At 45.8% G+C, this 11374-nt stretch overlaps 1 protein-coding gene and 1 long non-coding RNA gene across 2 annotated transcripts; one reads left to right on the plus strand and one right to left on the minus strand.

The window, feature by feature from the left end:
- The first annotated feature begins 846 nt into the window (after nt 1–846).
- LOC111256087 lies at nt 847–3099 on the plus strand. Its single transcript, XR_002676123.1, has 3 exons — nt 847–985; nt 1254–2021; nt 2658–3099. It is a non-coding gene; the product is annotated as an uncharacterized LOC111256087 (long non-coding RNA).
- An 823-nt stretch (nt 3100–3922) lies between these two features.
- Nucleotides 3923–8729, minus strand: LOC101782304 (disease resistance protein RPM1). The gene is made up of 2 exons (XM_004987313.4): nt 8545–8729; nt 3923–6528 (listed from the first exon to the last, which is right to left on the minus strand). The coding sequence occupies exon 2, from the start codon at nt 6210–6212 to the stop codon at nt 4377–4379; it is 1836 nt and encodes a 611-aa protein (XP_004987370.1). The 5' UTR covers nt 6213–6528; nt 8545–8729; the 3' UTR covers nt 3923–4376.
- Between the last annotated feature and the right edge of the window lie 2645 nt (nt 8730–11374).

The following is an 11374-nucleotide window of genomic DNA, read 5'->3' on the forward strand; positions in this document are numbered from 1 at the left end:
CTTATGAGCATTGAATGAGATGGACATTGTCATATTTGCCCCTTTGTTGCTACCTCTCCAATTTGCCTCCCCACCCTTCTTCTTCCTGCACACGCCCGATCCTAGCGTTCCAGGTCCCTGTGCGCGGCGACCCAGGGGTCGGCGGCGCCGGAGAGCGCCTAGCGGAGCGTGGGGTGGTAGGCGGCGGGCGGCGGGCGGTGCGGAGGCGGGCGGCGAGCGGGCGGCGGCCGGCGCAGCAGCGGCGGGCGGGCGGCGGGCGGGCGGGAGCGGCGGCGGCGGGCGGGAGCGGCAGTGGGCGGCGCGGAAGCGGGCGGCGGGCGGGCGGGAGCGGCGGTGGACGGCGCGGCGGCGGGCGGAAGCGGCGCCATGCCTGAGTGGTGACGGGAGAGAGAAGAGAGAGAAAGGGGTAGGAGGTGTAAAGTGCACCTTTTAGTCCCCATAAGCAACCATAAGCAACCCAAGAGTTGCTTATTTGCTTATGCATAAGCAACTTATAAGCAAGAGTGATTGGTTCATAAGCAACTTATTTGCTTATTTTTAAGTTGCTTATGCATAAGCAACTCAAACCAAACAGGCCTGAGTAGAATTGTTTGCTCTGGCCTGGCACACGATTTCTTTTCCTTCTTCTTTTTTTTCTCTCCATATCCATTAATCTAGTGATTTGGTTCTTTTGCAAATTGTACCTTCGGGTTACGTAGTTTTTACATTACGGGAAAAGTTATTTACAGGTACGCCCTTGGTGGCGTCTCAACCGTCGACGTGAGCCGTCCGATTTTCTGCCTAGTTGTACCTTCCGTCGTAACGGGATCCGCCGCGGCGGCGCCGGCGCGGCGGAGACGATTATGTCCATTTCTCCCAGGCTGCTAGGGTTCCATCTCTCCGGCCGCTGCTGCTCCCGGAGGACGAGGCCGGTGCCGGAGCCGGAGGCGTCGCGCTTGGATCTTCCCTCCCGATCGAACCGGTGGATTCCGTTTTTCTGGATCTGGTAAATCTTAGACCCCGTCCCTTGCCTTGCCCTGCGATTTCTTGGCGATATTTTCGAGCATCAATCACCGACTCGGGGGGTCGGAGTGGGGGGGTTTTGGCTTGACCAGGATTTTTGGTGGGTACGCATGATCATTGTTGCGATGGTTTGGTGATTGGGGTTGGTTTTGTGTAGTAGTGTAGAGGTTATCTTCCTCAGATCCGAAATCCAGAAGATAACGAACGCACAATTCTTTTACTTATTTAATTATTATTATTATTATTTGCAGGGCAAAGGGATCACGACCGTGGGCTGGGGATGGGCGATCACACAGAGGAGAGACAAGAAGGCTCTCCTTGGACTATGGGCTACGGTGAGCTCTTCTATGGGCGCCATAAATTCCCTCCTCAACAAGCTGCCTGCTGAACCGGAGTTCACGAAATTAAGGCAATACCTTGATGGCATCCAGCAACATCTGCTTGGATTCTGTGCCTGAGGGGTGGTGACGAACGCGCTGGACCACCATTGGATGAAGCAGCTCCGCAAGCTCGCCTGTGATATTGAGGACTGGATTGACAAGCTCCTCGTCAAGTCCGGGTGTCGATTCAAGCAGGAATCAGATGGCTCCAATCTGCTTCGAGAATTTAAGAACCGGATTGTTGATTTGCAAGATCTTGGAAAACACTTTGGACCTAGAAGACACCACCCCTGAGAAAATTATGCATGGTGGTGAGATTCCGTGTGGGTAGAAGCCTTGCGTCGTTGGTTTCGGTGGCCCAGAAAGTGAGATTGTCCAGCGCCTGATAGATGATGAGAAAGAGCTTAAAGTTGTTTCAGTTCTTGGGCCAGGAGGCCTGGGCAAGACCACTCTTGCTAGGGAGGTATTTAAAAAACAGCGAAGCCAGTTTGACTGTGGAGCTATTGTATATGTTGGCCGGTACCCATCTATAGATGATACTTGAATGAATGTCGCCCGTCAAGTGATGCCCAATAGTCTTGTTCCCTGTGACAAGAAGGTTATCACCAAAAAATTGAGGGAATTCCTTTACACAAAGAGGTACTCCCTCGATTCTCTCATATAGAGATCATTTCTGTTACCAAAACTAGATTCTATGTCAGCATATCATTCCATATTTATTTACCTAATTATTGGTTAAGTGCCTAAGCATCAGTCCAAGAATAGAGTGATGAAGTTTAATATATTTGTACATCCTGAAATTGTTGGTACTGCATATTAAGAATATATATACTAACAGTGTTAGAAGCACACAGATAAGTAAAGTGCCTGTAAATTTTTGTAGGTTTTTTTTGAAGAATGCATTTTGAAATCCGGAAATTTATGTGTAAATCATTGTGGATTTGCTAGTTTGCTCACATGTCATCACAAACTCACACTTCGTGTCCATGCTGCTGGAAATTGTCTGTGCCACACAGATACAAATACCAGTAAAGTATGCACAAAAAGCAAAGTCTGGTATAGCATGTGGGCAAAGCAAGAACCTTTCTACGGTACACTTACACAAATGTGCCTACTGATTAGCAGATGAAGAGTTTCAAAACAATGTCATTTATGCAAACAATTATGTAAACAGATAATGTAATAACATGCATGACGATCAGCTTTCATTGAATAAGCTGTTATATGGTTACTTAAAGCTCTGACTGACATGCACCTTGACAAATATGTTTTCAGGTACCTCATTGTAATTGATGACATATGGACCATTTCCTCTTGGAACTCTACCACATGTGCTTTTCCAGAGAATAACCTCGGAAGTAGGATACTTAGCAACAACTGAGGCTGAGAAGTTAGCCAAGTTCTGCTGTGTAAAGCAAATTGACTACATCTTTGTGTTAAAGCCTCTTGTTGCTCAGTAGGATGTCTTTTTCAGAGGAAGATTGCCAAAATTATCGAAATATTCTCAAAAGCGCACTTAAAGTGTGCGGCGGCAACCCATTGGCGGTAGTTGTCACAGCTGGCTTGTTAGCCACAAAAGCAGGACAGCACTTGGGTGTTTGAGAACACTGTTTTATCAACGATGAAACAAGACTATGGACCACAAGACTATGTGACCAAGATACTGGTCATGAGTTACAGTGATTTGCCTCTCCCACCTAAAGTCATGCTTCCTTTACTTGAGTACTTTTCCAGAGAATTATACAATCTTGAAAGATCATCTGATTCGCAGATGGATTAGCGGAAGGTTTCATTCCTTTGAGAAAGGGAGAAAGCTTATGGAGTGTTGGCGGGAGCTATTTCAAGGAGCTTGCTAGGAGGGGACTGATTCTGTCCCCTTGCGTCCCGGCTCTTGCAGGGAGGCCATGGTGACAAGGCCGCGCCGGAGTTAGGGGCGCTGGAGATAAGGGCGGTGGGCCGGCGGCCAAGAGGAGGGAACGGAGGCCGGGAAGGGAAGACCGATTGGTTTTCGTTGAGCCTTCCAAGTGGGCCCGCCTGTAAGAGGGGTACTTTGGCTATTTTCATAAAAAATCTGAGATAGTGTTTGGTTGGTGCTAAGGTAATGTAAACGCAAAGGGAATCAGATTACAGTGTAGTTGGTGGTGGAATGGGTGATTGCCCTCTTTGTTTGGTTGCACTCTGGTAACGTAATCAGATTACTGTGTGGGTGCTATATCTGATTACGGTGGGGAAGGAGGGGTAACAAGCTTGTATAGATATTATTTAGGTAAGGGATTCGATTACAGTGTCAATTGATTACAAACCACCGCAACCAAACATATGTAATGGGATTCATTACCTTCTGTAATCAGATTACGTTACATTTGAGCCAACCAAACACCACCTGAGTTCTAACGGCAAGTTACAGTAACGGAAGTGACGAAAATGGAACAGGGTAGTAAAAAAGTTAGGTGCGCAACCAATTTTTTCAAAGGGCAATAAAAGGATTTATAATGGCTGGCACGTAATAATTAACTCATGTACACAGCTACATACACCAGTTTGAGACTTTATTCACACAAATTATTTAAACTGCCAAACTGGCAATGTTGCTATCCTTGTACAGCGGGCGGCGTAATGGACGCTCCAGTGTTCAATTATGCAGTCATACAGCTACTACTTCATTTACTTACTTATAATAGCCAAGCCAAGCCAAGCAATCTTTCAGGACGTACATCAGTTCATCAGAGTGAACTAATACCTGAGTTCAATAGTAGCAAAAGGAAATAGTGTACAACACAACATAAAGATTACAATAGTTCCTTTGGGATATCCCCTTTTATTACAACCCCAACAAACACTGGGACGGTGTACCTGCTGTAGCAGCTCCAGCCATACATGACAGAACGAAACACTAATAAATTGACAATGAAATAAAAATACACACTGCCATGGGATGGATATACCTGCCATCCCTATTTATTTAGCAAACAACAACCAAATTATTTTGCAATTTCAAGCATTGATGGTATAGTCAACGATTACCTTCCGCTTATCAGTAGTGTAGTTCCTCAAATGTTCGACCAAGAACCTGGTGATTTCAGCCGCTTCCTTCCTTTCTTTTATTTCAGGGGCTACTGTTTCATGTGTTCCTGCTTCATCACTTTCTTTTAATTCCGCCGCTAGGCCATTAACTTTGAGGTGCACCTCCCGGAGGTTTTCTAATGTGTCGATGCCAAATAAACCTTCAAAGGCTTCAAACCGTAGCTGAATCATCTCTAATTTTGGCATTGCATTGTCACCAAATCCCAGCTTTGGCACAAGGGGTGCAAAGAAGCGTAGCAGCTTAAGACTCGGGAATCCTGCTGGAACAAAGATCTCCCCATCAGAATCTGATTTATTCTTCTCGAGGATGTCCTTTATTTTGTCCTGATTCTGCTTTGCCGCACTAAGTGAAAATGTGAGAGAAAACAGTGTTGGCAGGACCTGGAGGAGCTTGAATGTATCAGTCCGGAGAACTGTCAGAGACAGCGTTAACTTGCTGAGGGTGTGGAGTTCGGATATCCACATTGGGGGCCTTTCCAACATCCCAGACAGTTCAAGGGCGATGAGGTACCTTGGAGGTGAGGACATGGAGTCCAGTGAGTTGATAAAATCAGAACCTTCATCGTTGATTGCCAGAGTTTGCAGACCACAGCTGAAAAGGTACGTAATAGCGGAGAGTAGTTGTGTGAAGATTTTATCATCTTTATTTATATGGAGCTTGTAAATGGCAAGCTTTTTTAGCCCTATCATCTGATGAAGGCCATCGACAGCTGTTGATTCCCCAACAATCTCAATCCCTGACAGTACACGGAGTGCTTTCATTCCCTCCTTATTTTTCTCTTGCGTGGACGTACTTATAACTGTGTCGTCCTCACTTTTTTCATGAGCCGATGTACTTTCCTTTGGTTCCTTAATTTTTTCTTGAGGCAACCTCAAGCCCTTCCGTGGGTTTTTATTGCCACCAAGTATGCTACTGATCCGTTTTAGCTTCTCTACAGATTTTGGTAGCTCCTCAACATGTGTCTCCCTTATGTCAAGAGTTTCAAGATACTCCAATTTCCCAATCTTCTTGGGGATTTTTGCAATCTCTGTTCTTCGGAGGCTTAGATACTTCAACGCAAGCATTTTGCATATATGATTCTTCAGATGTTTCTCATTCAAACCCTTCCAACCCTCAAGATCTAGCACTTGTATTATTATTTCATTGAATAAATGGAAAGGCAGTTGCTTCAGGCTTCCAAACACAGTCACTGCCCGCACTAGAGACAAGTCTGTTAGGTTTTTGGTCATATTCTCATGCTTGGAACCACTGCTTTGCATAGAGAGTCGACGCACTTTGTTGCTGCGTGGTGGCATCATCCAGTGGCCACCAACCAAAGTAATAAAGTTCTCTTCACTTGCCTTGGAAACCATGTATTCAAGAACCATGTCATGAACTAGAAATGATTTTACTTTTCCATTGCTGTTGTGCTCCACAGGACGTATTAACTTCCTTCTCATGAGCTGATTAAAGTATGTCTCTGCAACTTCCTCCTCCGTCAGCCCTTGCCTCTCACTAACAAAACCTTCAGCTATCAATCTCCGGGTCAAACGCTTCATACTGATTTTGTACCCCTTTGGAAATATGCTCAAGTACACTGCGCAGGTCTTGAGATGATCTTCTGGCAAATCATTGTAACAGAAATCGAGTATCCTCGTAACCCCATTCAGGGAGAGAGCAGTCACACTCCCTGGAAATAATGATTTGCAAACTTCATCCCAGTAACCACCGGGCTTGCTTGGGTTGCAGGCGACAAGACCAGCCATGGTGACTATAGCCAAAGGCAGCCCCCCACATTTTTTTAATATCTCCTCTGAGACTTTGTCCTGTACCTTTTCGCTTTCTTTGCTGCTTTTGGATTCATAGACACTTTGCTTGAACAAATTCTTGGACTCAACAGCATTGAGAAAATTAACTGTATGCAGAAGATTAGTTGTGCCAACTGGTGAGCACGCCAAACCAACAGCTTGAAATCTTGAAGTCACTATTATTCTACTGCATTTTTTGTTCTCTACAGGCAAACAATTTCTGATATCCCCCCATGTTTTTGCAGACCATATGTCATCAATTAAGAGCAGGTAGCTGTCAAGAAAAAAAAGAGAAAATGCATATGAGAGATGAGAAAGAAAAATTAAATCAAGTTTATCCTTTCTGTTATGATCATCTATTCTCTTATAGTAATATTATAAAGCAAAATGATGACAATAAAAAGGTTAAAAAGCATCATACATATATATTATTTATTGTACAGTCAACATCATTATTTTGTTGCCATGTAGTTAAAAAGGTTAGATATGTAATGTTTATTGTAAGAGAGCGATATCTGCATTGCTTGTTTATTTGGGTCCTCGGTCCATGCATGGGTATACTTGTTTATTTGGGTATTAATAATTGGAGGCTCTAATTTTTTCTCCACGTTAGTCCTTCGTCAGACACTAGAAAAGCAGAGAAATACTATAAATTCTATAAATAAAGCAAAACATCTAACAGTTAGTTCAGTGGGCCCTGGGAAATCATAACCATTGGTCAGGCTGCTGTGGTGTACCAGATTATTAGGAATCCAACAATACATTGATGAATATTATATACGAAAGGTGTTGACTGATATGTAGATAACAAAATATGCTTTTATTTCTCTAGAATGGAATTTATGACTTTACCTATTGAAGTTCTATTCACGAATGTCATAATTTACTATAAATTGATTTGATTGTACCATAATTTGGACTAGGAGTTAACACAATTATTTAGCATCAAGATGTTTTTTTTAAATTATGGTACAATCGATTTAGAGTAAACTACGACATACAAGATATCAATTCTAGTAGGTCCACTACATTATTGTCGGAACCATTGCTAACGCATGCCGGCATACGGGTCGATGAACTGGTGACAATAATAACATGACATGTTCTTTTTCTGTATGTGTTTTATTCAGATAAACTGGTTTCATTAGTATTTTTCTTGTTCTTGGTCTTACAGTGTGACGGGTGCATAGACCCGGGGTCCCAACGGGACTGCTTCCCACTAAACTTAGCCCGACAGAAGGCATAGCAGCAGCAAGTGTTTGGGTCGGCCCAGCCACGCACGGCCAGGGGAAGCCACAACCCAGTTGCCGACTGACTCCCACGACCAAGAGGTCTGGCCCATGCTCCGACCAGGGCCGCAGTCCGAACCTGACCAAGCATTCCTGACTAGCTTCGCCCAACCTGATCCCCAACCAGGTCCCTGCTATACCACCTGCGCCGACCCCCCGACCAGGGAAGCTCGCCTGACGTGGGCCCAGGGAGCACTTCCGATGACGAGGCAACCCCCGGGTTAGCTAGCCATACGCAGAGCCGTACCACACCACGCCCTGCGCACGTCTGTACAAATGGCGCCGTAAACTTACCCACTGCGTCGTGATGGCTTGACGCTACGAATTGATGGCCTGACACTACGGCGTCATGATCTGATGCTACACATGATGGCTTGACGAGGGGAACAGGAACCAAGGACGGAGGCCATACCGTATTGACCGATGGAGGATTCGACAAAACCAGACAGCATCCATATATCTACTCACTTATCCTCTCCCAACCAGGAAGACTGTTCCCTTAAACTATAAAAGGGATGGTCCCTCTCTCTCGGAGGAGCGAACACCCAACCAATACCTAAAAATGACCAGCGCTCCCTCGAGGGGGTTCTAGCCACGCACTCTCTAGCTTACACTCCACACTCCACACTTGTAACACACTCCACTTCCAACACTTAACGCATGTCTGGGCTCCTGCCAGGCTAGGGCCCAAGCACCCCTCTTCTTCCTCCTCTCGTTTGTACCCCCACTGCAAACTTTGAGCACCTGGACTGAGGAATAAAGTCGATGACTGACCCTCTAACTGATCGTAGGGCACGTTGCCTGAACCAGTATAGATCAAGTGTCATTGAGTGCTAGGCTGTATCCGATTAACGCATGGCAAAACTACGTATAATTATTTGTCGGCCAGATTTCACACCGACATATCGATTCCATGAATCATGTATTGGTCCCTCTACCTGACATTGCATTGACTAAAATGTAGTAACCATTTAACTTTAAAAAAATGAAATGAAGTGTACCTCTATTCCTTCAACTGCTTTTTCACTTCGCCAGTGAAGCCTTGTTTACTTTCCAAGTTGGGAGTTGCAAAATTGGCAATTTGCCATAAATGCAATACTGTAGCGTTTCGTTTGTATTTGTGAATTATTGTCCAAATATTGACTAATTAGGCTCAAAAGATTCGTCTCGCAAAGTACAACAAAACTGTGCAATTAGTTTTTGATTTCGTCTACATTTAGTACTCCATGCATATACCGCAAATTTGATGTGATGGGGAATCTTCTTTTTGCATAGTGTCAAAGTTGGGAGTTTGGAGGGAAGTAAACAAGGACTGAGTTTATCACTGTCCATTGTTTCTATCTCATCAGAATTCCCACCATTGCCTTGCTGCTTGGGGCCTCCGATGAATGCTACAGCTCGCTTTAATGTGTTCATAACGTGTGGTGCTAGGTTCTTCTTCTCCAAGCTTCCTTTCCTGATGCTTTGCTCCTCCTGATCCCTGCCCTGTGCCCTGACTTGTTTCAGAATACTCCCCGAGCTAAACTTTAGTCCCTGTCACATCGAATGTTTACATACTAATTAGGAGTATTAAACATAGACTATTTACAAAACCCATTGCACAGATGGAGGCTAAACGACGAGACGAATCTATTAAACCTAATTAGTTCATGATTTGATAATGTGCTGCTACAGTAAATATTTGCTAATGATAGATTAATTAAATTTAATAGATTCGTCTCACCGTTTAGCTTCCATATGTGTAATTAGTTTTATAATTAACCTATATTTAGTCCTTCTAATTAGCCTTCGAATATTTAACGGACTTGGAACCGGGACACATTAACCAAGCACGGCAGTCAAATTTATTACTGACTTTCCGGTACAAAGCTGTGGCAATGGTGGGCCCGTTCGCTTCAGCTTATTCAGCCGGCTTATCAGCCACCAAACAGTGTTTTCCTCTCACAACAAATCAGCCGTTTCAGCTTTTCAGCTGGCTTATAAGCTGAAGCGAACAGGGCCGGTGGTCTGCCCCACACCGCCGAATCCGACTATGGACAAAACACCTTGATCATTATCAGGTCTGTCTACCCATTCCTCAAGCTTCTTCATGTCAGCCGTCACACCCGCAGGCTCCTTCATACCGATGAGCTGACGGGTGGCAACCTGATGCTCAGCAATGTCATTCGTAGTGGCACTGTTGCCATTGCGGTTGCATGGGTTGTCCACTGCATATCTACCGCGTCGTCCGGCAATCTGTTGTGCCCGGATCTTGAGGTTAGCAATGTTGGAAGCAATTTCACGGCGAGGCCACCATGTCCTATATGGTAGAAATTTTGAATAGGTTTCAGTTACCTAGAGCTCTCAACGGGAGATACATGGGTATCATCCGAGTATTTGGCAAGATGCTTGAAATAATATGACTTATATTTTGAAATATCACCCTGAGGACAAATGGTCGGTGAAATTCATCGTCCTTAGACCTAATTTATTTCTTGGTACGCAAGTTTTACCAAGAAACAAGGAGCATAAGTTGCGCCCAAAAGTACCAGTGGCACTGATCAGGCTCATAGTCGATCTGGCGTGCGCCCACAAGTCTGACCGGTGGCCCCGACCGGTCACTCCGAGTCCGAGGCAAATCTTAGAGTATTGGTCGAATTGGAGATCAAACAGGACTTCCTTGCAGGAAAAGACCTCCCACACTATAAATATAGAGGGCCCTGACCGATTGAGGGCTATCACCCAATCGACAAATATATCTATCTACATTTTATCTCCAAACCCTAACTTTTCTAACCCGTTTGATTTCCTCCTTCATCTCGACGGCAGTTGAGGACGCTCTGAGTGACCTACCGATCTCAGAGAAACCCTAAGCGCACCATCTCTAACAGGGTCCCTCCCTAGGTGATGTTCGTAGGCTTTCGTGGTACCCTTACACCGAACTGGTCCGACCAGCCCGCGTAACCGATCTGACCGGCTAGGAGCAGGAGCTCCGATGAGGTGACATTCTAATCTATGCGTGAGCTAACGCGATCGTGTGTTGGCCGAAAAAAAGGCACAACCACCGAGCTAATAGTTTTGCTAATGTGGCATGGGATTTAATGCCCATGAAATCCCATGACACTCCCATTACTATAAATTCTAAAAAGATAGCAAAGCGTGTTGCCATTAGTTAACTGATCGATGTGTAGTGTTGATCTTTCAATGATTTCACAAATTATGTATTAATCACTACGGGATTCGGGAAACAAACGATAGTCGAGTGTTTTTTATCGAACCCTCCCAAAAACACTCGGTAAACATTTTTTTCAGAAAAAATAAAAAAGGCCCAATGGCGGTGGCGTGGGCGTGACATTGCACAAGCACCTCAGCGGCTCCTCCCGGCACCATCAGCAGCAGTAGCACCCAGCGCCGGCGGCGTGGATGCAGAAGGACTATACCGCGCCCACGCCACAGGGGCCGCCGCAGCACGCGGGCATGTGGCACCTGTGCAGCTCCAGGTTCCTCATCCCGGTGCAGCAGTTACTGCAGGAGTTCTGCAGCCTCCCTGTTGACAGCGCCGCCGCCAGCAACAAGCGCGCCAAGGCGGCAATGGCAAAGCAGCCATCGTCGCAGCAGCAGCAGCAGCAAGAAGAAGAAGATGGCCATGAAGGGTCGTCGTCAGCGGTCTCCTGGGCCCCGTCGCCGCAGATCCAAGCCATGGACGTGCTGGAGAGGAAGGGGGAGGAAGGGGTCCGGGAGAGGAGGGGAGGCGGCCGGGAGAGGAGCAGAGGTGGCGGATCCAGAGGGAGGGAGCAGGGAGAGAGGCGGCGCCGGCGGATCTAGCGCCCGTATCTGCGGGTCGACTTTGTG

The sequence above is a fragment of the Setaria italica genome, unplaced genomic scaffold (assembly GCF_000263155.2).
Source record: "Setaria italica strain Yugu1 unplaced genomic scaffold, Setaria_italica_v2.0 scaffold_44, whole genome shotgun sequence".
In the NCBI taxonomy this organism is placed as follows: Eukaryota; Viridiplantae; Streptophyta; class Magnoliopsida; order Poales; family Poaceae; genus Setaria; species Setaria italica.

What these genes read in the sequence shown, in the direction of transcription:
- LOC101782304 (XM_004987313.4), bottom strand. Translation starts at nt 6,212, where the DNA reads ATGGCTGGTCTTGTCGCCTGCAACCCAAGCAAGCCCGGTGGTTACTGG.